Source organism: Sebastes umbrosus, chromosome 22, assembly GCF_015220745.1.
Source record: "Sebastes umbrosus isolate fSebUmb1 chromosome 22, fSebUmb1.pri, whole genome shotgun sequence".
Classification (NCBI taxonomy): Eukaryota; Metazoa; Chordata; class Actinopteri; order Perciformes; family Sebastidae; genus Sebastes; species Sebastes umbrosus.
The window spans coordinates 6,134,131-6,161,510 of record NC_051290.1 but is presented as its reverse complement, the minus strand read 5'-3'; the positions used below and the strand labels follow the sequence as shown (position 1 = coordinate 6,161,510).

General features: G+C 37.9%; 2 protein-coding genes and 2 long non-coding RNA genes across 5 annotated transcripts; 2 read left to right on the top strand and 2 right to left on the bottom strand.

The window, feature by feature from the left end:
• The first annotated feature begins 1,321 nt into the window (after positions 1-1,321).
• Positions 1,322-11,144, top strand: LOC119481559. Of its 2 annotated transcripts, XM_037758650.1 has the most exons (11): positions 1,322-1,545; positions 2,976-3,106; positions 4,320-4,443; positions 4,597-4,693; positions 6,063-6,262; positions 6,510-6,637; positions 7,736-7,871; positions 9,152-9,242; positions 9,351-9,426; positions 10,691-10,873; positions 11,040-11,144. In XM_037758650.1, the coding sequence occupies exons 1-10, from the start codon at positions 1,473-1,475 to the stop codon at positions 10,772-10,774; spliced, it is 1,140 nt and encodes a 379-aa protein (XP_037614578.1). In that variant the 5' UTR covers positions 1,322-1,472; the 3' UTR covers positions 10,775-10,873; positions 11,040-11,144. The 2 variants fall into 2 exon arrangements, with proteins under 2 accessions (XP_037614578.1, XP_037614579.1); XM_037758651.1 differs by lacking the exons at positions 2,976-3,106; positions 4,320-4,443; positions 11,040-11,144 and having other exon boundaries at positions 1,323-1,545; positions 10,691-10,864.
• Positions 1,546-2,969, bottom strand: LOC119481561. The gene is made up of 2 exons (XR_005205223.1): positions 2,245-2,969; positions 1,546-2,068 (listed from the first exon to the last, which is right to left on the bottom strand). It is a non-coding gene; the product is annotated as an uncharacterized LOC119481561 (long non-coding RNA).
• LOC119481560 lies at positions 6,860-22,548 on the bottom strand. The gene is made up of 3 exons (XR_005205222.1): positions 22,408-22,548; positions 13,670-13,677; positions 6,860-6,872 (listed from the first exon to the last, which is right to left on the bottom strand). It is a non-coding gene; the product is annotated as an uncharacterized LOC119481560 (long non-coding RNA).
• On the top strand, positions 12,111-22,425 carry LOC119481558. Its single transcript, XM_037758648.1, has 10 exons — positions 12,111-12,769; positions 14,546-14,676; positions 16,335-16,458; positions 16,612-16,714; positions 18,084-18,283; positions 18,531-18,658; positions 19,758-19,893; positions 20,648-20,738; positions 20,847-20,922; positions 22,217-22,425. Exons 1-10 carry the CDS (start codon positions 12,697-12,699, stop codon positions 22,307-22,309), a joined length of 1,155 nt encoding a protein of 384 aa, XP_037614576.1. The 5' UTR covers positions 12,111-12,696; the 3' UTR covers positions 22,310-22,425.
• Positions 22,549-27,380: the final 4,832 nt, after the last annotated feature.

Sequence of the window (27,380 nt, the reverse complement as noted above, 5' to 3'; positions counted from 1 at the left end):
GAAAATCAATGACCAAGAAAATTCCTTATTACTGGTCATATAGTCAGATATTATGTCCTCTTTGAAGGTAGGCTGGTGTTCTGTGCCATTAGGTATGTTTTTTAAATTCTTCTTAAAGAGGATCTATTCTGCTGAAAGCCTCCTCTCCAGACAGTTTTACTTCCTGTTTTTTGGTTAACGGTTCTTTCTCAAGCAGAGAATGGCGGTTTGGTTAATAGTCAGGGAAATTTGCCAACCAGATTGCTTAATTTTTCAAACCAGCTCAGATGAATTTACTGTTCATCAGACCACAAATGAGACAAGAATTAGCGCAACACACCGTCTATCACTCGCTCTCCTCCTGGCGAGGCGGCCGTCTGGCTGCTGCTGCAACGACGAGCCGCACCGCCGCACGCAACCCACAGCATCGGCGGCTCTTGCCTCATTCGTTGATTTCTCTAACGGGACTTTTCTCTTGTTTTCTTTTGGGCTGAGAGTTTTGTGCTCTCCTGTCGTTCGGACCTGTTAGAGGCCCAGAAACCTCCGGTATCGGCAGCTTTCCGTTAATTTATCTCCAGGAGGAGGTGACGGTAAAGAAGAGAGCGAGTGAGAGAGACAGTCTCGGCGTGTTGTGCTAATTCTGTCGGTGGGATTTTGTGTAACACAAGACAGAACACACAACACAGGTGAAATATAGAGTGATATTGTGGTTTTAGCTGACGTGTGTCGCCTCACTGTTTTGATCGATGCTCGTTCATGTCTATTTAGAGCAAGCAAGTGCGAGCCCAACGCTGACTTTCGTCGACTTAACGGCAACAGGTGTCGCTGTTAACAAGCATTTCTGATTCTTACAAACAGTCTCCTTTAATATATAAATTAAAAAGATTTGGGGAAAAAATTCCCCCTTGTCTGACACCATTGCTTACCCCAAATGAGGCTGAGACACTGTTGCCCCATTTTACTTGCATGGTCTGGTAATATTATTTATTATTTCTATATTTATATTTATATTCTAGATTGGGAGCAAAATGTAACTCAATTTCCCCCCCCCAGGGATGAATAAAGTATTTCTGATTCTGATATTTATTCATAGTTTCTCTTTAGTTCATCTAGAAGTGTCCTTGAGTGACTTTGTGGGAAAGGAATGCAGAACTTTGCTACATAAATCTATTCAAAAACACATTGTCGATACTTTTAGTGAAAAAAAATGGCATCAACATGTGTAATGAAGGTGATTAATCGGATGTGTGCGTGTGTGTGCATGCATTCGTGCAAAAAAAAAGGGAAGCACTCAGTCTCCGCCTATTTCCAGCATCCCAACAGTTGTCATGCTGCCTTCCAGGGAAAGGCGAAAGTCGTATTTAAAACATCGACATTTGCTGTGCAACTTCTTACAAACAGTGACAGGCAGACTGGACAGCAGACAACAGTCGGTAAGAGTCAAAGGAAAAGGTTGTGTCCTCAAGAACTCAACTCAAAGGACTCAGAGGTGGATGATCAGGATGTTTCAAAGTTTGGACTTTTTCGTTTTAAGCTGCCTCTTTCTAACTGTTTCATCCCAACAAGGTGAGAAAATATACTTTAATTCTGTGTTTTTTCTGTCATTTTCCTAACCTTTTGTGTTATGAACTGCTTCCTTGGAAACTTTTCCCAATTTTGACAGAGCTTAGCCGAAGTTACTGTGTGTTTCCCAGCACTGACGTCACCTGCGCTGTTGATCAAGACAAAACAGTCTTAAGAGAGAGGAAAGACATTTGTGACAATGAAGAACTACATGAATGTCATATAAAAAAAAATACAGAAATAACATTGATTTGATACAATTTACAGGAAGTATCCCTTATAAATAAATAAAAAAACACAAAATTGTGTGGAAACTAAATTCTATATTCTATGTTCTATATTCTATATTCTATATTCTAAATTCTATATTCTATATTCTTTGACTGCTGGAAAAAAATAAAAAAAATAATTCCTTACTTTGACTGATACATTTAAGTTTAGAACAACTTGAACTACAGACTCAAAATCAAGCATTTTAACTGTATTAATTTGGAGAATTTCCAAAATAAAAGTCCCACATTTCTACCTTGAAATGCCTCAGTTTCTGAAACTTGAGGTACTGTAAAAACACACTGGTACATAGTTCCTTACCTTAAGTGATGAATTTCAATTAAGTATAACTCTGACTATATACACTCAACATCAAGCATTTTTACTGTATCAATTTGGAAAATTTCCAAAATAAATGTCCTACATTTGTACCTGGAAATATAGCTTAATTTCTAAGAATTTAAGGTGGGGCAAAAAGACATTTGTCCATAATTGCTGAAGGTGACTGATACATGACTCACTGGGTCACATTACAAGGAAGATATTGAAAAATCATGATTATTATTTTCTATCAAAATAAAAGGAATTACACACTAGCAATCAAAATAAGTGCAACATGAGACCAATTTAGTACATATTTTCATTCACCGTGAAGGTATTGAAAAAAACTTAGTCATTGTGTTATTTAAATAGTCATTTATTGACGATCCTACCAACATGGGGTGATGACACTGCGGGATCCGGAGTCAATGTCTGTTGCATATCCAATTTAAAACCAACTTCACTGATAGAAAGGTTAAAGATAAAGAAAATATGTGCACTGTTGCCAGTTCTTATTGGCTACAGTAAACAACATAAACTTGATCTGTGAGTATGAATGTGGCTATTTTTTACGAGCTGCGTGGGAAAGTTATCTTTTCTCTCCAAAGAGGGCAGATGTTTGCCAGCAGTTTGTCTACATAAAGATTTTTTGGCAGTTCAGTCATTTCCTTGAGGCAGATTTGTCCCTCTGGATGAACAAATAACCCCACTGGACTGCTGTAAACTAGACGAGTCTAGACTAAAGGAGTCTAAGAGAAGTCAGGTTGTGTTCACAAATCAACAGGCAAATTAAAGGCACACTGACATTTCAGGTTTCTCTCCTTTCTCTTTCTCCACCTAAGGCCAAATCTTACCACCACAAAAAGTGTCACTGCAATGGATTGATTTGTGTATACAGTTGTCCTGGGAACCACCACAACATTCAATGGAAAACTGCACGTATAAAGTGATCCTCCCCAATGAGAAAGAACCTGTGAGTATGCATGTATTTATCTATTTAAAATGCAATTCTATTCAATAGCTATACATGCTTTTCATTAAATGTTTGATGAATGCAACTCCACAACAATCTTTGAATTTTATTTGAGGATCCCTGACGCAGTTCTGAATATTTGAATATTTTATATTTTCAGATTATTATCTCAATGCACTGCAGTAAGCACAGTGCAAGGGTCACTATTTATACACTGTTGGGCATTATTCCCAAAATTGACACCATCTCTAGCTTTGCATAGACAACCGCTGTGTTTACACAGCAATGTACACCACTCATTTCTCTAGAAACAAAAAGTTATGTCATCAGAATAATTTGCCAGATGCTATAATTAGTGGTGGAAGAAGTACTCAGGACCTGGAGTAATTAAATAGATGCAGATATACAACAATGTAAAATATATTCCAATACAAGTAAAAGCCCAACATTAACATTTTGACTTAAGTAAAAGAACAGCAGTATGATTGGCAAACTGTACTTAAATTATCAAAAGTAAATGACTCTTTATACATTTCATACTTATGTATATTGCTTTGTTATTATTATGCAAATACACAGCATTTTAATGCAGGATGGAGAATTCTAACTACTTTATATACAGTTGGGTAGTTCAATATGTAAGAATGTATCCTATTTTAGAAGCTGATCATATGTTTAATCTTATTCTGCAAAGTCAACTATAGCTGTCAAATAAATGAAATGGAGTAAAAAGTGCAATGATAACCTCTGAGTCGTAGAGGTAGCATCAAATCAAAATACAAGTACATCAGAATTGGCTGTGGCCAGAGGCATTATGTTTTTGGGTTGTCCGTCCGTCCGTCCGTCCGTCCGTACATCCGTCCATCCGTCCGGTCCATTCTTGTCAATGAGATATCTCCGGAATGCCGGAACGGAACGGGAATTTCTTCAAATTTGTCACAAACGTCCACTTAGATTCAAGATTCGATTTTGGTTGTCAAAGGTCGAAGGTGAAGGTCACTGTGACCTCACAAAATCCGTTTTTGGCCATAACTCAAGAATTCATATCCTAATTATGACAATTTTGCACAAACGTCAAACAGGATAAAATGATAAAGTGATGACATTTTGGACAGACATGGATGTAAACTACAACTTGACTGGTTGGCGGAGGCATACAACAGCGAGGTGGTAATTCTATTTTTCTCTGTTTCTCTGTTCTTCATGGATTCAGGATGTCAAAGGCCTTACCTCCGAGTTCTACGGTTTGATGGAAAGAGGCTCTGGGCCATTGAAGATTAAAACTGTCTGTAGAGAGAGAAGTAGTGAGCCGTTCAAGGTCGACCTATTTTACCAAGGTAACTAATTTTGCTCACCATTAACTTTAATAACACTATTTTGTTCTCAAAGTGTGAATGCTTTTAAGTAGACAAAGAAATGTGCTTTTTGAACCATATACTGCATTAGCATTTGTGTTTGCTTACTAAGATGTGTGTCTCATTTCCTCCCAGGCCTGGTGGTGGGTTTGAAGTGCTACGTCCATGCCACCAGACAAACTCATTGCTCCTGGCTCCCAGACAGACATGCTGATCTTCGGTTTTACTATCGGTATGTGTGGGTTTGTATTGTTTTTGGCCGGAGGCGTTATGTTTTCAGGTTGTCCGTCCCATTCTCGTGATATCTCGGGAATGCCTTGAGAGCATTTTTTCAAATTTGGCACAAACGTCCACTTGGACTCAAGGATGAATTGATTAGATTTTGGTGTTCAAAAGTCAAAGGTCACTGTGACCTCACTGTAAACTGTAGACTTGACTGGTTAGTGGAGGCAGTTTAGATTGAGTTCAGCTAAAGCTTAAGTTTGACCTCACTGCAGCTGTGTCAAAACGAGCACAGTTGGATTCTGCTGGACTGAAGCTAAAACTAATGTATAATGAAGTTAACCTTATAAAGGTCCATCCCACACTGGTGATTCTGAGGAACGCCACATAGGCCTAATAGTGCTTTACATTCACTAAGATAATGGTACTTAAGGAAACTGGTAAATAAAGAATTTCCTTAAATCTATTTTGGAAGAACATTTACATTTTGCCATTTTCATAATAAATCCTTACAATATAGTGCTGTATCAATAATCTGCAAAATATATTAGTAGGCTATGCACTGAAATGTCACAGGGAATAAGTCTTACAATAATATACTGTATATAGGCCTATGTTGTTGTTTTTTGTTGTTGTTTTTTTGCGGCTCATGGCCTCTGATGACTGGACAATTCACATGTCAAGATTATTTATGATTTTATCCATTACGTAACTAAACAACAACCATTTAGTCCCACATGTAAACGGTTACTTAGCTTGTTTACTTCCCTGTTAAGGTAGGATAAGAATCAGGTTTCCAAATCAACTTCTTTAAAGTTTTGAAAACTCTGCAGATTAAAGAAATAGTTTACGTAATTTATTCCCAAAGTATAAAAAACACATTTCTTGGCTGGCTGCAGTGACTTCCTGGAATCTTATCGTCCACCCGAGGCTGCCAGGCAACCAGGAAGTCACTGCTGCTGTCCTAGAAATGTGTTTTTTATTCTTTGGGTTTTGTATTGCATTGTGTTGTGTTAATGAATGGGCTTTAGGGGTGCTGGTAGGCAGATTTTGTGACCTCTGCAGAGCCAGGCTAGCTGTTTCCCCTTGTTTTCAGGCTTTATGCTAAGCTAAGCTAACCATCTGCTGGCTGTAGCTTCATATTCAACAGACAGACAATAGTGGTAATGATCCTCCCTAAATGTCCAACTACTCCCTTATCTTTATTGAACGGTGTTTTATGTTCCCTCTTGGCCAGGTCTGAGTAGCATAATCGGGGAAAAACTGGGCTTATTTAAATGGTTTATTTAATTAATTGTTTTATTAATTTATTCCTTTTAGGATTGCACAAATTGTGAGCAACGTGAAAGTAAACAACCTTTTCCCTCTATCTTTCCAAGGGTAGTGCGTAGTGATGGCTCTGTATCTATTTACGACAAGTCCGATCCAAAAGTGCAAGAGTGCTCATCGTACAATGACAGCGACGGCGTCAGGACTGGTTGTGATCTGGAGGCGGACAACAGAGACGAAATCCACATCTTGATTAATGGAACGCTGAACAACACGCATGTCTTGAACACCGACAACATAAGGCCTTACGGTATGCAGTAACCAGTACTTATTTATTATCAAGAGTGACATTCTGTTGAAACACGTCGCACTTCCCCATTCAGTCTCAGAGTTCTAAGAGAAGTTGCTCCCTGTCCTTTCTTGGAAATGTGTTAGCAGTTATTGTGGTGTGGAGATGTGTGTGCCCTTGTGTACAGTCCGTTCCTGTGTAATAATTTTATGATTATGTAAGACTGGATTGTAGTTACTAAATCTCTGTAATGTCTGTCTCCATGCAGTGCAACCTCCTGCCCTTAACTGGACAGTCACTAAAACTGGGGGTAAATTCCATATCAACTGGACTCTTCCTAACATCAATGTTAAGTGGAAGACTACAATTAGATACACCGAGTGTAAAGAAACGAAGGTAAGAGACACACCAGTGCAATATTTAGATTTGTCTCTAAGTTCTTTAAATTGAAGCTTGTTTAGTCTGTTTATCATATATAAGAATCCAATGGATGTAAATGATAGCTCTGCTAATTTGAATCTTATTGAACCATCTTATGAAATTTCCACGAGGTTACTTTCAGTGTTTTTGTAAACAAACAATAGCTGTGTTTGCAGACAGTGTTTCTTATGTAAATGTATTATGTTTATCCCTCAGGTCTAACAAACGTGTTGAAGGCATTTCCTTCCTTTTACAACGACCTTTTAAAACAAATAATTAAATCCTAAATAGTTTATATTTTTTCCATTTCTTTCTTGCCTTTGTTGGCGCATTGCTATCAGGCAGGATTGTGAATTGCGTTGCCGCCGTGCTCTTCCTGCTTCTCGTGCGCATGCACAATACAAACAAAACAGGACCCACTTGTAAAAAAAACAAAACATTGCTCCACAGCGATACTAGTGGTCAAAGACACCACAGGGCACCTTTAAAGGGGAACTACACCCATTTTCAAAATTCATACACATTATTCCTATGGTCTAAGACAGTCCAAAAAATATTAATACGCTCTCCCAAATCCCAAACTTTGAGTGCTAAAACTCCAACTTGTGATGTAATGGGGTATATAAAGTGTGGAACTGCTCCATAGACAATGAATTGGGAGAGATGTTGTAGATGACCCTGAGAGCACCCAGGGGGATGTTCTGAGTATATGGGAACATTTTCTGTTTCACAACTGACAACACTACAATAGAATAAAGCCCATTTGGGTACAAAAAAAGACAACGAAATCAGTCCAAACTCTTACTTTAAACAAACCGGTAATAGTAATAACGCTATGCCCAAGAGTTGGTGGGTAGTTGGTTGCACCTTAAGGCTCTCAAAAATGCGATTCATTTAAAGAAATGAAACGCAATTGTCGGTGCTCGCTCCCTAATTATGTAAACAGTAGTGGTTAAATTCACAATAAGGGATGAAGTCGCTTCTGAGACTTAACTCAGAAAATTCAGTGATATTGTCCGCTTCATTATTGTGCTGTCAACTAATTGTTACAATTGTGCCTGCATTTTCTCACAGTATAAACATTATGAAAAAGGAGAAATATCAGCTGTGTTGGACGTGGTCTCTAACTGTCCGTACCGTATGGATATAAAAACACAGCCTTCGACTGTGGAAGGACTTGAATCACCATGGAGTGAAGAGAAGTATTTTGGTACGGTCATCGTCTCTCTATTTTCTTATCCTGTTGAAGAGCTCCATCACAAACACCTTTATTATCTCCTTTAACATTGGATACACCGGACCATCCTTTACCTAAGGAAAGGACATAGTGCCGTCCCACAATTCCTTGCGGCCGCAGCTTTTAATAGCGACGCACCATTCTGCCGTTCATGAAAACAAACGATATGCTTATCTTGTATATTATTTTCATACAGTCATATACTAATTGGATTCATGTTGATGAATATGAGTGGACAGTGACAAACATTTCGTTTCGCTTTATTTCTATTTATTTATGTCGACCAAGTAACAAATAAGTAAAAAAACAACAATAACAAATAAAATGAACATATAGCAAACAAATAATCAACATAAATAAATATTACGTTTGAAAAGGAAGAAATATACATTTAATGGTTCTACTCCTTCACCATAACTAAAAAATAACTCTGTATTTATCATATGAACTTTGTGGTAGCCTGTAGGTTATTCCTTTTTTATTTCCATCCTTGGTAATGAAGTGATATTTTATTACCGGTTGTCCACGTTAGGTGAGATAATCCTTTATTATATGTTGATAAAGTGTTACAGCAGCCGAAGGAACAACGGTATCTCTCTTTCACACACCGCAGGTGAAGCAGTCTGTCACTGAAAGAGCTATTTAACAAGGTGGTGGAGGAAAAGTGGTTAGGAAAAGATGTAAGGATGTAATTTTTTGACTTTTCGACCGCACAAATGTAAAAAAAAAAAAAAAATTACTAATTTTACCTCAATCCAGTGGTTGTTTTAAGAATAATACCGGTAGACAGAAATACATTCTATCCCCCCCTGAAGTTGAGATTATTTCTTAACAGTGGTGGGATTTAACTAAGTACATTTACTCAGAGCAAATTTGAGGTATCTGTACTTCATTTTCCATTTTATGACACTTTATATTTCTACTCCATCACGTTCGGAGGGAAATGTTTTACTTTTCACTCCACTACGTTTGACTGACAAATGGCTGTAGTTACTTTACAAACATACAAAGCATATGAAGAACTTAAAAAATATGCTGCATAAATATTAAACTACCCAACAGTATATCTGATTTGAGCTTTTGAACAATTGAATTGTTACAGTTTTGTATTGGTTTGCTTTAGTAAAGGATCTGAGTACTTCCTCCATCACTGCTTTTTATATTCCCTGTAAAAACACTGCATTTTGTAACTTGAAAACACTGCCGGTCACTCTCTGACGATCATAATGTTGCTGATGTTTTTTTGCATGCAGAAGCGGACACAAATCTGTGGCTGTATGCTACCATTATCATCCCACTGATGTTCGCTGGCCTGGCAGCCCTGATTTTTGTGTGTTTCAGGAAGTACGTAAAGTCTTCATCTTTTTTGCTCTTGCTCCAATTGATTTTAGTTGTTTGCCTGCCTCCGATATTTAACTGTTTATATATTAATATTTAACTCTCTCTGTACAGGAATAAGGACATTATTTTCCCCGAAGTACCAGAACCTCGGGACTTCCTCAGCGATATTTCTGACAACAACAATAAGGTGACTGTTTGTTAAAATATTAAGACTGGGCTTACTCCCTGATTATCCAGTCTCCTTGATTCATTAAAGGAATAGTAGTTTGGGAAATATTTGCCCAGACTTAGATGAGAAGGTCATTACCACTTTAATGTCTGTATGGTAAATATGAAGCTAAGTTAAGTACTTTAAGTACTTTTAAAGGGCCACTGTGTAGGATTTAGGGGATCTATTGGCACAAATGGAATATAATATTAATATTAGGGCGTTAATGCAAATTTTTTAATGCCACTAATTTGTTTTAACGCAATCGATCTTTCGGACGTTGTAGCGGACTAGCTTAAAGCTAGAGTGAATATTCTGGCATCATATGCATCTAGACAACCTAAGGAATCCATCGGTACCAACCATGTCATACTAGCTTGTCATGAAGGAGGCTAAATAACGCTACAAACTTGCGCTAAATTTTGGCGAGGAATAACTGGCGTAGCCATTTTCAAAGGGGTCCCATGACCTCTGACCTCCAGATATGTGAATGTAAATGGGTTCTATGGGTACCCACGAGTCTCCCCTTTACAGACATGCCCACTTTATGATAATCACATGCAGTTTTGGAGGCAAGTCATAGTCAAGTCAGCACACTGACACACTGACAGCTGTTGTTGCCTGTTGGGCTGCAGTTTGCCATGTTATGATTTGAGCCTATTTTTTATGCTACATGCAGTACCTGTGAGGGTTTCTGGACAATATCTGTCATTATTTTGTGTTGTTAACTGATTTACAATAATAAATATATACATACATTTGCATAAAGCAGCATATTTGCCCACTCCCATGTTGATAAGAGTATTAAATACTTGAAAAATCTCTTTAAAGGTACATTTTGAACAATGTGCGATTAATTTGCGTTTGCTCATGGACAATCATGTGGTTGATCGCGATTAAATCATTTAATTGATTGACAGCCCTAATTAATAAGTATGTTTTCTTTAGTGTATAATCACCTGAAAGTAAGAATCATTGTGTTTTTGTTACCTTAGAATGAGCCGTTTATATCTACATAGGGAATGGGTCCTCTTCACGGAGCCGGCCGCCATGTTTCTACAGTAGCCCAGAACGGACAAACCAAACACAGGCTCTAGAGAGAGCCATTTGCATTGGCCACCGTAGTTCTCCCACATGCTTTGCACACACACACTGCACCTTTAAGTGTTGTAGTTTTGTGCCGGGAGCAGTTACCTCCTACTGTCTCCTACCTAGTATCTGATTTTCTCCTTCTTTTTCTCAGATCACTGTTCGCTACATCCCGGCAGAGGAAGAAGAACACTGTAAAATCACTCTGGTGGAAGATCCGCTGATTTCGTCGACTTAACGGCAACAGGTGTTGCTGTTAACAAGCATTTCTGATTCTTACAAACAGTCCCCTTTAATATATAAATTAAAAAGAACTGGGGAAAAAATTCCCCCTTGTCTGACACCATTGCTTATCCCAAATGAGGCTGAGACACTGTTGCCCCATTTTACTTGCATGGTCTGGCAATATTATTTATTATTTCTATATTTATATTTATATTCTAGATTGGGAGCAAAATGTAACTCAATTTCCCCCCCCCAGGCATGAATAAAGTATTTCTGATTCTGATATTTATTCATAGTTTCTCTTTAGTTCATCTAGAAGTGTCCTTGAGTGACTTTGTGGGAAAAGGATGCAGATCATGGCTACATAAATCTATTCAAAAACACATTGTCGATACTTTTAGTGAAAAAAATGGCATCAACATGTGTAATGAAGGTGACTAATCGGATGTGTGCGTGTGTGTGTGCATGATTCGTGCACACACACACGGATCCCCATTAGCCACTAACAAAGGGAGCAACTACTCTTCCTGGGGTCCACACAAGTAAACATTACAACATAATATAAATTACAAATCCAAGGGCAAAAGGGAACAAAAAACAAACAACAACAAAAAAGCAATAAATCAACAACAATAAAACTAATGATGATAATAACAATGACAACAGGCATCCACACTATAGTCAAAATAATAAAAACAGCGTATACAGTGACTGAGAACATAAATGAAAATCAATGACCAAGAAAATTCCTCACTACTGGTCATATAGTCAGATATTATATCCTCTTTGAAGGTAGGCTGGTGTTCTGTGCCATTAGGTATGTTTTTTAAATTCTTCTTAAAGAGGATCTATTCTGCTGAAAGCCTCCTCTCCAGCCAGTTTTACTTCCTGTTTTTCGGTTAACGGTTCTTTCTCAAGCAGAGAATGGCGGTTTGGTTAATAGTCAGGGAAATTTGCCAACCAGATTGCTTAATTTTTCAAACCAGCTCAGATGAATTTACTGTTCATCAGACCACAAATGAGACAAGAATTAGCGCAACACACCGTCTATCACTCGCTCTCCTCCTGGCGAGGCGGCCGTCTGGCTGCTGCTGCAACGACGAGCCGCACCGCCGCACGCAACCCACAGCATCGGCCGCTCTTGCCTCATTCGTTGATTTCTCTAACGGGACTTTTCTCTTGTTTTCTTTTGGGCTGAGAGTTTTGTGCTCTCCTGTCGTTCGGACCTGTTAGAGGCCCAGAAACCTCCGGTATCGGCAGCTTTCCGTTAATTTATCTCCAGGAGGAGGTGACGGTAAAGAAGAGAGCGAGTGAGAGAGACAGTCTCGGCGTGTTGTGCTACAGGCCACAGGTGTCGCTGTTAACAAGCATTTCTGATTCTTACAAACAGTCCCCTTTAATATACGAATTAAAAAGAACTGGGGAAAAAATTCCCCCTTGTCTGACACCATTGCTTACCCCAAATGAGGCTGAGACACTGTTGCCCCATTTTACTTGCATGGTCTGGTAATATTATTTATTATTTCTATGTTTATATTCTAGAGTGGGAGCAAAATGTAACTCAGTTCCCCCCCAAGGGATGAATAAAGTATTTCTGATTCTGATATTTATTTATAGTTTCTCTTTAGTTAATTTAGAAGTGTCCTTAAGTGACTTTGTGGGACTAACCGGATGTGTGCGTGTGTGTGTGCATGCATTCGTAAAAAAAAAAAAAGGGAAGCACTCAGTCTCCGCCTATTTCCAGCCTCACAACAGATTTCATGCTGTCTTCCAGGAAAAGGCTGACTGGAAGCGAAAGTCGTATTGAAACATCGACATTTGCTGTGCAACTTCTTACAAACAGTGACAGGCAGACTGGACAGCAGACAACAGTCGGTAAGAGTCAAAGGAAAAGGTTGTGTCCTCAAGAACTCAACTCAAAGGACTCAGAGGTGGATGATCAGGATGTTTCAAAGTTTGGACTTTTTCGTTTTAAGCTGCCTCTTTCTAACTGTTTCATCCCAACAAGGTGAGAAAATATACTTTAATTCTGTGTTTTTTCTGTCATTTTCCTAACCTTTTGTGTTATGAACTGCTTCCTTGGAAACTTTTCCCAATTTTGACAGAGCTTAGCCGAAGTTACTGTGTGTTTCCCAGCACTGACGTCACCTGCGCTGTTGATCAAGACAAAACAGTCTTAGGAGAGAGGAAAGACATTTGTGACAATGAAGAACTACATGAATGTCATATAAAAAAAAATACAGAAATAACATTGATTGGATACAATTTACAGGAAGTATCCCTCATAAATAAATAAATAAAAATCACAAAATTGTGTGGAAACTATATTCTATATTCTATATTCTATGTTCTATGTTCTATGTTCTATATTCTATATTCTAAATTCTATATTCTATATTCTATGTTCTATATTCTATATTCTAAATTCTATATTCTATATTCTATGTTCTATATTCTATATTCTAAATTCTATATTCTATATCCTTTGACTGCTGGAAAAAATTTAAAAATAATTCCTTACTTTGACTGATACATTTAAGTTTAGAACAACTCTTAACTACAGACTCAAAATCAAGCATTTTAACTCTATTAATTTGGAGAATTTCCAAAATAAAAGTCCCACATTTCTACCTGGAAATATAGCTTAATTTCTAAGAATTTGAGGTGTTGTAAAATGACATTGGTTCATCATTTTTGATAATAATAATAAAAGTCCCACATTTATACCTTGAAATGCCTCAGTTTCCGACACTTAGAGGTGCTGTAATGTGTAAATACTGATGAATTTTAAGTAAGGATAACTCTGACTACATACACTCAACATCAAGCATTTTTACTGTATCAATTTAGAGAATTTTCAAAATAAAAGTCCCACATTTATACCTTGAAATACCCCCGTTTCTGAAACTTGAGGTGCTGTAAAAACACACTGGTCCATAATTCCTTACCTTAACTGATTAATTTTAATTAAGTATAACTTTGACTACATGCACTCAACATCAAGCATTTTTACTGTATCAATTTGGAAAATTTCCAAAATAAATGTCCTACATTTGTACCTGGAAATATAGCTTAATTTCTAAGAATTTAAGGTGTGGCAAAAAGACATTTGTCCATAATTGCTGAAGGTGACTGATACATGACCCACTGGGTCACATTACATGGAAGATATTGAAGAATCATTATAATTATTTTCTATCAAAATAAAAGGAATTACACACTAGCAATCAAAATAAGTGCAACATGAGACCAATTTAGTACATATTTTCATTCACCGTGAAGGTATTGAAAAAAACTTAGTCATTGTGTTATTTAAATAGTCATTTATTGACGATCCTACCAACATGGGGTGATGACACTGCGGGATCCGGAGTCAATGTCTGTTGAATATCCAATTTAAAACCAACTTCACTGATAGAAAGGTTAAAGATAATATGTGCACTGTTGCCAGTTGTCATTGGCTACAGTACACAACATAAACTTGATCTGTGAGTATGAATGTGGCTATTTTTTACGAGCTGCGTGGGAAAGTTATCTTTTCTCTCCAAAGAGGGCAGATGTTTGCCAGCAGTTTGTCTATATAAAGATTTTTTGGCAGTTCAGTCATTTCCTTGAGGCAGATTTGTCCCTCTGGATGAACAAATAACCCCACTGGACTGCTGTAAACTAGACGAGTCTAGACTAAAGGAGTCTAAGAGAAGTCAGGTTGTGTTCACAAATCAACAGGCAAATTAAAGGCACACTGACATTTCAGGTTTCTCTCCTTTCTCTTTCTCCACCTAAGGCCAAATCTTACCACCAAAAAATGTGTCCCTGCAATGGATTGATTTGTATATACACTTGTCCTGGGAACCACCACAACATTCAATGGAAAATTGCACGTATACTGTGATCCTCCCCGATGAGAATGAATATGTGAGTATGCATGTATTTATCTATTTAAAATGCAATTCTATTCAATAGCTATACATGCTTTTCATTAAATGTTTGATGAATGCAACTCCACAACAATCTTTGAATCTTATTTGAGGATCCCTGATGCAGTTCTGAATATTTGAATATTTTATATTTTCAGATTATTATCTCAATGCACTGCAGTAAGCACAGTGCAAGGGTCACTATTTATACACTGTTGGGCATTATTCCCAAAATTGACACCATCTCTAGCTTTGCATAGACAACCGCTGTGTTTACACAGCAATGTACACCACTCATTTCTCTAGAAACAAAAAGTTATGTCATCAGAATAATTTGCCAGATGCTATAATTAGTGGTGGAAGAAGTACTCAGGACCTGGAGTAATTAAATAGATGCAGATATACAACAATGTAAAATATATTCCAATACAAGTAAAAGCCCAACATTAACATTTTGACTTAAGTAAAAGAACAGCAGTATGATTGGCAAACTGTACTTAAATTATCAAAAGTAAAATTACTCTTTATTCAGAATGGCCCCTTTCATACTTATGTATATTGCTTTATTATTATTATGCAAATACACAGCATTTTAATGCAGGATGGAGAATTCTAACTACTTTATATACAGTTGGGTAGTTCAATATGTAAGAATGTATCCTATTTTAGAAGCTGATCATATGTTTAATCTTATTCTGCAAAGTCAACTATAGCTGTCAAATAAATGTAAGTAAAAAGTGCAATGATAACCTCTGAGTCGTAGAGGTAGCATCAAATCAAAATACAAGTACCTCAGAATTGTACCTAAGTACAGGTCTTGTGTAAATGTACTTAGTACGTTCCACCACTGACCACGTTCTTCACATAAGGGCTTTATATATATAGATTTTATCATATAACAGCTGCATGAACTGCCTTTCTATTGATGCTTGCTTGACCTATGTGACTAATGACAATGTGCCTGAGTCCATCTTACTTTTATACAATGTTTGTCTCCCTCTGCAGTCTGCATGTGTGCATTAGATTATATGAGATTTTGAAACTGATCAATTGTCTCCCAAAAATCTATTAACAACACAGAAGACCCATAACATTACATATCTACAATATTACAATCAATAATGGCTAGTGCATGTTTTATAAAACAACTCCACAACTGCATTTTTTACTTTAAATGTGTTACATGTACAGTGTTACTGATGAGGTTTTTGTTGTTGACGTAGTGTTTTTATGCCTCCGCGCCGCCGACAGCTGTGGCCAGAGGCATTATGTTTTTTGGGTTGTCCGTCCATCCGTCCATCCGTCCATCCGTCCGGTCCATTCTTGTCAATGAGATATCTCCGGAATGCCGGAACGGAACGGGAATTTCTTCAAATTTGTCACAAACGTCCACTTGGATTCAAGATTCGATTTTGGTTGTCAAAGGTCGAAGGTGAAGGTCACTGTGACCTCACAAAATCCGTTTTTGTCCATAACTCTAGAATTCATATCCTAATTATGACAATTTTGCACAAACGTCTAACAGGATAAAATGATAAAGTGATGACATTTTGGACAGACATGGATGTAAACTGCAACTTGACTGGTTGGCGGAGGCATACAACAGCGAGGCGGTAATTCTATTTTTCTCTGTTTCTCTGTTCTTCATGGATTCAGGATGTCAAAGGCCTTACCTCCAAGTTCTACGGTGTGATGAAAAGAGGCTCTGGGCCATTGAAGATTAAAACTGTCTGTGGAGAGAGAAATAGTGAGCCGTTTGAGGTCGACCTATTTTACCCAGGTAACTAATTTTGCTCACCATTAACTTTAATAACACTATTTTGTTCTCAAAGTGTGAATGCTTTTAAGTAGACAAAGAAATGTGCTTTTTGAACCATATACTGCATTAGCATTTGTGTTTGCTTACTAAGATGTGTGTCTCATTTCCTCCCAGACCTGGTGGTGGGTTTGAAGTGCTACGTCCATGCCACCAGACAAACTCATTGCTCCTGGAACCAGGCCCCAGACAGACATGCTGATCTTCGGTTTTACTATCGGTATGTGTGGGTTTGTATTGTTTTTGGCCGGAGGCATTATGTTTTCAGGTTGTCCGTCCCATTCTCGTGATATCTCGGGAATGCCTTGAGAGCATTTCTTCAAATTTGGCACAAACGTCCACTTGGACTCAAGCATGAATTGATTAGATTTTGGTGTTCAAAAGTCAAAGGTCACTGTGACCTCACTGTAAACTGTAGACTTGACTGGTTAGTGGAGGCAGTTTAGATTGAGTTCAGCTAAAGCTTAAGTTTGACCTCACTGCAGCTGTGTCAAAACGAGCACAGTTGGATTCTGCTGGACTGAAGCTAAAACTAATGTATAATGAAGTTAACCTTATAAAGGTCCATCCCACACTGGTGATTCTGAGGAACGCCACATAGGCCTAATAGTGCTTTACATTCACTAAGATAATGGTACTTAAGGAAACTGGTAAATAAAGAATTTCCTTAAATCTATTTTGGAAGAACATTTACATTTTGCCATTTTCATAATAAATCCTTACAATATAGTGCTGTATCAATAATCTGCAAAATATATTAGTAGGCTATGCACTGAAATGTCACAGGGAATAAGTCTTACAATAATATACTGTATATAGGCCTATGTTGTTGTTTTTTGTTGTTGTTTTTTTGCGGCTCATGGCCTCTGATGACTGGACAATTCACATGTCAAGATTATTTATGATTTTATCCATTACGTAACTAAACAACAACCATTTAGTCCCACATGTAAACGGTTACTTAGCTTGTTTACTTCCCTGTTAAGGTAGGATAAGAATCAGGTTTCCAAATCAACTTCTTTAAAGTTTTGAAAACTCTGCAGATTAAAGAAATAGTTTACGTAATTTATTCCCAAAGTATAAAAAACACATTTCTTGGCTGGCTGCAGTGACTTCCTGGAATCTTATCGTCCACCCGAGGCTGCCAGGCAACCAGGAAGTCACTGCTGCTGTCCTAGAAATGTGTTTTTTATTCTTTGGGTTTTGTATTGCATTGTGTTGTGTTAATTAATGGGCTTTAGGGGTGCTGGTAGGCAGATTTTGTGACCTCTGCAGAGCCAGGCTAGCTGTTTCCCCTTGTTTTCAGGCTTTATGCTAAGCTAAGCTAACCATCTGCTGGCTGTAGCTTCATATTCAACAGACAGACAATAGTGGTAATGATCCTCCCTAAATGTCCAACTACTCCCTTATCTTTATTGAACGGTGTTTTATGTTCCCTCTTGGCCAGGTCTGAGTAGCATAATCGGGGAAAAACTGGGCTTATTTAAATGGTTTATTTAATTAATTGTTTTATTAATTTATTCCTTTTAGGATTGCACAAATTGTGAGCAACGTGAAAGTAAACAACCTTTTCCCTCTATCTTTCCAAGGGTAGTGCGTAGTGATGGCTCTGTATCTATTTACGACAAGTCCGATCCAAAAGTGCAAGAGTGCTCATCGTACAATGACAGCGACGGCGTCAGGATTGGTTGTGATCTGGAGGCGGACAACAGAGACGAAATCCACATCTTGATTAATGGAACGCTGAACAACACGCATGTCTTGAACACCTACAACATAAGGCCTTACGGTATGCAGTAACCAGTACTTATTTATTATCAAGAGTGACATTCTGTTGAAACACGTCGCACTTCCCCATTCAGTCTCAGAGTTCTAAGAGACGTTGCTCCCTGTCCTTTCTTGGAAATGTGTTAGCAGTTATTGTGGTGTGGAGATGTGTGTGCCCTTGTGTACAGTCCGTTCCTGTGTAATAATTTTATGATTATGTAAGACTGGATTGTAGTTACTAAATCTCTGTAATGTCTGTCTCCATGCAGTGCAACCTCCTGCCCTTAACTGGACAGTCACTAAAACTGGGGGTAAATTCCATATCAACTGGACTCTTCCTAACATCAATGTTAAGTGGAAGACTACAATTAGATACACCGAGTGTAAAGAAACGAAGGTAAGAGACACACCAGTGCAATATTTAGATTTGTCTCTAAGTTCTTTAAATTGAAGCTTGTTTAGTCTGTTTATCGTATATAAGAATCCAATGGATGTAAATGATAGCTCTGCTAATTTGAATCTTATTGAACCATCTTATGAAATTTCCACGAGGTTACTTTCAGTGTTTTTGTAAACAAACAATAGCTGTGTTTGCAGACAGTGTTTCTTATGTAAATATATTATGTTTATCCCTCAGGTCTAACAAACGTGTTGAAGGCATTTCCTTCCTTTTACAACGACCTTTTAAAACAAATAATTAAATCCTAAATAGTTTATATTTTTTCCATTTCTTTCTTGCCTTTGTTGGCGCATTGCTATCAGGCAGGATTGTGAATTGCGTTGCCGCCGTGCTCCTCCTGCTTCTCGTGCGCATGCACAATACAAACAAAACAGGACCCACTTGTAAAAAAAAAAAAAACATTGTTCCACAGCGCTACTAGTGGTCAAAGACACCACAGGGCACCTTTAAAGGGGAACTACACCCATTTTCAAAATTCATACACATTATTCCTATGGTCTAAGACAGTCCAAAAAATATTAATACGCTCTCCCAAATCCCCAAATTTGAGTGCTAAAACTCCAACTTGTGATGTAATGGGGTATATAAAGTGTGGAACTGCTCCATAGACAATGAATTGGGAGAGATGTTGTAGATGACCCTGAGAGCACCCAGGGGGATGTTCTGAGTATATGGGAACATTTTCTGTTTCACAACTGACAACACTACAATAGAATAAAGCCCATTTGGGTACAAAAAAAGACAACGAAATCAGTCCAAACTCTTACTTTAAACAAACCGGTAATAGTAATAACGCTATGCCCAAGAGTTGGTGGGTAGTTGGTTGCACCTTAAGGCTCTCAAAAATGCGATTCATTTAAAGAAATGAAACGCAATTGTCGGTGCTCGCTCCCTAATTATGTAAACAGTAGTGGTTAAATTCACAATAAGGAATGAAGTTGCTTCTGAGACTTAACTCAGAAAATTCAGTGATATTGTCCGCTTCATTATTGTGCTGTCAACTAATTGTTACAATTGTGCCTGCATTTTCTCATAGTATAAACATTATGAAAAAGGAGAAATATCAGCTGTGTTGGACGTGGTCTCTAACTGTCCGTACCGTATGGCTATAAGAACAAAGCATTTGATTCCAGAAGGACTTGAATCACCATGGAGTGAAGAGAAGTATTTTGGTACGGTCATCGTCTCTCTATTTTCTTATCCTGTTGAAGAGCTCCATCACAAACACCTTTATTATCTCCTTTAACATTGGATACACCGGACCATCCTTTACCGAAGGAAAAGCAGTCTGCCACTGAAAGAGCTATTTAACAAGGTGGTGGAGAAAAAGTGGTTAGGAAAAGATGTTAGGACGTAATTTTTTTACTTTTCGACCGCAATAATAAAAAATAAAAAATAAAAAATTACTAATTTTACCTCAATCCAGTGGTTGTTTTAAGAATAATACCAGTAGACAGAAATACATTCTATCCCCCCCTGAAGTTGAGATTGTTTTTTAACAGTGGTGGGATTTAACTAAGTACATTTACTCAGAGCAAATTTGAGGTGTCTGTACTTCACTTGAGTATTTCCATTTTATGACACTTTATATTTCTACTCCATCACGTTCGGAGGGAAATGTTTTACTTTTCACTCCACTACGTTTGACTGACAAATGGCTGTAGTTACTTTACAAACATACAAAGCATATGAAGAACTTAAAAAATATGCTGCATAAATATTAAACTACCCAACAGTATATCTGATTTGAGCTTTTGAACAATTGAATTGTTACAGTTTTGTATTGGTTTGCTTTAGTAAAGGATCTGAGTACTTCCTCCATCACTGCTTTTTATATTCCCTGTAAAAACACTGCATTTTGTAACTTGAAAACACTGCCGGTCACTCTCTGACGATCATAATGTTGCTGATGTTTTTTGCATGCAGAAAAGGACACAAATCTGTGGCCGTATGCTACCATTATCATCCCACTGATGTTCGCTGGCCTGGCAGCCCTGATTTTTGTGTGTTTCAGGAAGTACGTAAAGTCTTCATCTTTTTTGCTCTTGCTCCAATTGATTTTAGTTGTTTGCCTGCCTCCGATATTTAACTGTTTATATATTAATATTTAACTCTCTCTGTACAGGAATAAGGACATTATTTTCCCCAAAGTACCAGAACCTCGGGACTTCCTCAGCGATATTTCTGACAACAACAATAAGGTGACTATTTGTTAAAATATTAAGACTGGGCTTACTCCCTGATTATCCAGTCTCCTTGATTCATTAAAGGAATAGTAGTTTGGAAAGTATTTGCCCAGACTTAGACGAGAAGGTCATTACCATTTAATGTCTGTATGGTAAATATGAAGCTAAGTTAAGTACCTATATGTAAACGTTTAAAGGGCCACTGTGTAGGATTTAGGGGATCTATTGGCAAAAATGGAATATAATATTAATATTAGGGCGTTAACGCAAATTTTTTAATGTCACTAATTTTTCTAATGCAAACGATCTTTCGGACGTTGTAGCGGACTAGCTTAAAGCTAAAGTGAATATTCTGGCATCATATGCATCTAGACAACCTAAGGAATCCATCGGTACCAACCATGTCATACTAGCTTGTCATGAAGGAGGCTAAATAACGCTACAAACTTGCGCTAAATTTTGGTGAGGAATAACTGTCATGGCCATTTTCAAAGGGGTCCCTTGACCTCTGACCTCAAGATATATGAATGAAAATGTGTTCTATGGGTACCCACGAGTCTCCCCTTTACAGACATGCCCACTTTATGATAATCACATGCAGTTTTGGAGGCAAGTCATAGTCAAGTCAGCACACTGACACACTGACAGCTATTGTTGCCTGTTGGGCTGCAGTTTGCCATGTTATGATTTGAGCATATTTTACTCCCATGTTGATAAGAGTATTAAATACTTAAAAAATCTCTTTAAAGGTACATTTTGAACAATGTGCGATTAATTTGTGTTTGCTCATGGACAATCATGTGGTTGATCACGATTAAATAATTGAATCGATTGACAGCCCTAATTAATAAGTATGTTTTCTTTAGTGTATAATCACCTGAAAGTAAGAATCATTGTGTTTTTGTTACCTTAGAATGAGCCGTTTATATCTACATACGGAGTGGGTCCTCTTCACGGAGCCGGCCGTCATGTTTCTACAGTAGCCCAGAACGGACAAACCAAACACTAGCTTAGAGAGAGCCATTCGCATTGGCCACCGTAGTTCTCCCACATGCTTTGCACACACACACTGCACCTTTAAGTGTTGTAGTTTTGTGCCGGGAGCAGTTACCTCCTATTGTCTCCTACCTAGTATCTGATAAATATAATGGCATCTAAAATGCAGCCTTAAAAGTTATCCTCACCAGATCTCAAACCAAACGTGCCCACAATGGCAACAATTGATAGAATGATGTTTTTTTATTATTATTATTAAATGCCACACTGTGTTTGGCTTTCTCTCACTTTATTTTCTTCTTCTTTTTCTCAGATCAGTGTTCGCAACCTGTACGTCCCGGCAGAGGAAGAAGAAAACTGTAAAATCACTCTGGTGGGAGATCCCCATAGCAACATTCTGGACTGATGACACATCTCTGCAGCGGCAACACCTTGAATCTGCAGAGTCTCCCAAATTCTTGTTGTACTGAATTAACAAGAAAAATAGAGACTTAACTGTTTAACTGATGAATCCAGGAGTGCAAGTCGTCAGCTGTGGCTCATTTCAGTGGCCGAACACATTCTATAAAGGTGAGAGGACTGAACCCACATGAGGTGCATCTCAGATCTCAAGTATTTGTCGTTTCCTCGCTCATTGCTTGAACCGAAAGTTGTTCCGGTGCGCCATCTTTAAGACCGTCCCTAAGCTCTTATTTCTGCACGGAAGAGTGAGGATCGGGCAAACCCCAAGTGAGGGAAACGTGGATGCAATTAAGAGACGTGGGATGCACCCCATGGTCTACACAGAACTCACACGATAGTTTGATATCTGCTTGGACAAAAGGTCAGGGAAACGCTAGACTCTTGCACAATGCAATAGCTGAGTCCTTAGTTACTACATACACATTTCTTGGACAGAGAGCTGCCCTACATGAACTCACTGATTGAGTTTGCTGCTCACTGCTATCTCCCCCTAAAGACCTCCTGTATCTCCCTAAAAAAGACAAAAATGGCTCTATTGTGGCTCTCAGAGGGTTAACTTCTCCTATGATTTCCTTTATTTCTGCTTTCAGAAGCGTTTGTATCGGAAAATCAGATGAAGGGTATTACATTTGCTCTCTCAAATGCACAGAAATACAGTTGTATTGAATGAATGTTAAATGTTTGAGGGAGTCGCGGGACGATTAGGCTTCTCAACATCTCATTATTGACCTGAGACATTAGAAGCTCCCATCTACTGAAGTATTACCACCCTTGTGTAAAACTGCTGATGCATTAATATTGATGTTGTACAGTTTGAAACGGTAAAGCAAAAAGGTTGAATGTTTTGATGACGTGCCCAGACTGCTGCCAATGCTGGGCGCCACTTTTGAAGGATTTTATAATACGCGTTATGCTGTTTCCTTTGATATATTTGAAGTTGCCATTTCTGCGCAGACATTTCAGTTTTTATTGTCTCAAAAAATGTATCTGTTACTAAAGAGGACCTATCATGCTTATTTTCAGGTGCATACTTGTATTTTTGGTTTCTACTAGAACATGTTTACATGATTTAATGTTCAAAAACACGCTGGAAACCGCTTATAGTGATCACGGTAACAGTGATCAACCGCTTGGGACAGAATCATTCTTACACACATGCTGCTCACAAAAAACTATATAACAACAACAACAACGAAGTTGAGGGAAAACGCACAAAAGCATAATAGGTCCTCATAAAGTACCTCTAATGTTCACTTTAGAATTTAGAAACATTTTAATTATAGAATTCACTTTTACACACTTAACATGTTATATCCAATTTGTTTACTTTAAAGCATCATATTGTGGTTTTATGGGCGGTTATGTACCCTATGTATATGTTATCTATATTTTTTTTCTGTAATGAGCAACATCCTTTCTTCTTCCTCATGTTTTTTGTAATTATTTTTACCTCCCTCAAGTCATATTTGTCCTTTTCACTTTGGACCAATTTCTGAATACATAGTTACAATAATCTAATCAAGGGAGTCAGCCGATTAGACTGTTGACAAGCTATTAAATAGGTGTTATCAGTCGCTTTAAGCCCTATAGATGTGGGTCAGTAGGGGCCTATTACACCCACTAATAGGTTTTATCATCTATTCACATGGTAGACCACTGAAAGAAGGTATAAAAGAACACAACAGTTTCCTCTAAAAACACAGGGTTTCACCCAGGAGACAGGAAACACATCCTGTGTGAAACCAACAATGTGTAGTTGTCTCTGTGTTTGACACAATGTTTTTCCCTGAACTTAACCAAGTGGGTTTTTTTTTGACTAAACTTAAAGAAGTTGTAGTTTTGTTGCTTAAACCTAAAGAAGATTTAGTTTTGTTGCCTAAACCTAAAGAAGTTGTAGTTTTGTTGTTTAAACCTGAAGAAGTTTTAGTTTTGTTGTCTAAAATTAAAGAAGCCTTTTTGTTTGTGTTCAAAACGTGACATTTCATTCAGTTTTACCTCTTAGAATGTGTTGCTATTAAATTTCACTTTCACTTTTGCATCACCAACATCTATGGTGCTTATAGCCACTGATAACGCCTATTTAATGGCCTGATAACAGTCGAATCGGGTGCAGCAGGGAGTGATAAGAGTGGAATAGTTTACAAGCTTTGGTGAAGACATTGTCAGTGCCTACTGTATGCTAAGAATTTCACAATATTGGCCGGAATTCAGTAGAACAAAGTTTCACAATATCCACTTCTCTAAGTCATGACTGTAATGCGTTTTTTCTTTGTGTCAGTTCCTTGGATCAGCTTGTGAACAACTGTGTATTATCCAAACCAATGTAAGGCTGATCAAGTCATGGTGTGATAACCAGATTCTAAAGCTAAGTTCTAAGAATGTTCAGGGTCGTGATGTTTCATTACCTGCACAGAGAAGTTTCAGTTCTCCTTTTAAAGTCTGAGTGAATTTCTTCATTAACTCCAGCCAGATGAGGAAGTTTCAAAATTGTTTTTAAAATTGCTTAAGTTTGCAGATCTTGTGGCTTTTTCATTTTTTTTTTTTGATCACTAGATCTGTTGACCTCACAATCTCATATTTTAGCTGGAGGTTCGTGCAGCTCCTCATTCAATCACCCGTACACGGTAGCATATGGCACAATCTATAGCTAGAATACATGGAGCTATAGAGATAGGCTTGAATGTACATGTATGGTATTAAAAATGAACTCGGTTGTGTTGTTGTAAAACTATGAATGTTTGTAGGCCACTACAGTATGTAGAACCATTGTGGGTATATGGGTCTAGGGTGGGGTGGGGTGGATGACATTTATTGGTCAGTTTTTGTTATTTTGTGATGGTTATGGCAATGATTATTGTTCTACTTTTTTTCTTTTTTAAATTAAAACAGTTGATAACAAAAAAAGAGAGCATGTTTCTGTTTTGTTGATGTACAGGGCCCTCAACTAGCTTTTTTCACCATCCTCCCGAAATACAACTTAAAGGTCCCATATTGTAAAAAGTGAGATTTTCACGTCTTTTATATTATAAAACAGGTTTATGTTCTATATAAATACTGTGAAAGTATCAAAACACTCAATCCACAGATAAATACACACAGCCCATATTCAGAAACTCTGCATTTGAAACAAGCCATTCGGATTTCTGTACATTTGTGATGTCACAAATCTACAATATTTAGACCATTACACGTTTTTAAACGTAAACAGTGTATCCCAGTTTATTTCTGGTTGCAGTGTATGTGAATGACATCAGCTGAAAGGAAGTAAACATGGACCCAAGCTGTTTACTAGCAACACCATTGCCATTCCGTTGAAATGCACTGCAGGGACCCAGCAAAATGGCTGGTGGCCAGTGACCACATGAACTCAGTAACATGATCCTTGACCCATGGACTCAGCTCAGCTGCCATTGGCTACTGTAGCATTCACACCTACTTGTGAAATTCACCCAGGACAAAACCAGAGGAATCTCTTTGTTCCTTCTCTTTCTGCTCTTTCTTCACCTTCTCACCCAAGCTGACCTGCTTAAGGTGAGCTGCTGCTCTCCAGACCAGTAGCTGCAAAGCAGCTTTGCTCTGATCTTATGGCCTGTTAGGAAACAGCCATAGCAACACAAGGAACCAAAAATGCAGAAGACGCGAGAGCCTGCCTTTTGACCAACTAACTTCAAGCAACAACCGCAAGGAAGTTAGCACCAAGCTATCAAGCTGCTGGGAAGAAGTGTTGGAGCGATCAGCTTCCTCTAATCTGCACAGCAAAGACGACATCTTTGACTTGGAACCACAACTTCAACACATGGAATTACAAACCCTTTTCTTCCATGGATCGGTAACGTACTGGGCTTACTTTAGCATTAGCAATTGCACATGGCTGAGCAAGACTGTTCAACATTGATTTCTAGAATGTACTTGTATTGATTTGGTTTAATGTTATTCACTGAGTTTGACTGTGGTGATTTATTTGTATTTGATATTTGGGTAGGTCGCCACATTTGATGTGTTTAGTTTATGCTTCACATAGACAAGGTCTTGCATGCAAACTAACCATCTTTTCTAACCCACTGCATTATCTCACACACATTAAGATCACATACATAAACTGTGAATTAGCTAAACATAAACCTGTCCTTCCTGAGCACATGTGTTTCCGAAGAACAAAGAGGCCATGTGGTGACATGTTGGTGGCCATCTTTGATCCCGCCATCTTTGTAGTTTTACAGTGCTCGCCCCATTTTGTCTGTAGGCAGACATCTTGAGACAGGAAGCCGCCTTGTCTCTCTCTCTCTCTCTCTCTCTCTCTCTCGCTCTCTCTCACACACACACACACACACACACACAGACACACACATGCCTACACACTTTGTTTGGTTTGTTTAGTTTAGTTATTTAGTTAGATTAATATTGTGTTTTAAACCGTTATTATCTTGTAAATAAATGTTTGTGGAATATACATGCTGGTCTGTTTAATATTGTACAAGAGTGAATAATGCCAACCTCTGCTATGTCAAGAGCTCCGATATCCTTCAACCTTTACTATCTATTTTGGTTATAGTTATTAATTTAATTATTAATCAACGTTCCAAATTGATAGTTTAGCATATATAATGAGACTATATCAACGTTTTGGTTATTGGTCCCTGATTCCAGGGTGGTGCCCCGTTTATTATTAATGTTTATTGATAATCTTTATTAATATTAATAATTCTATTATTATTTATTAATTAATTTGCTAATAACTAAACCTGTTACTGCCAAATCCCTACAGCACTAAAACGGAGCGTTTCTGATAGAGGGTGAATACAGGTATATTCAGACAGACAGTATGAGGAAAATAATGTGTTGTTTGAACATTAAAGCATGTAAACATGTTCTAGTAGAAACCCAAAATACAAACATGAACCTGAAGATGAGCATGATATGTCCCCTTTAAGCCGTCCCAAAATGAATGTGGGCCGTTATTGTTTTACCACATTATCATTAGTTAACGTCCTGTGTCCTAGCCCTATTCCTCAAAA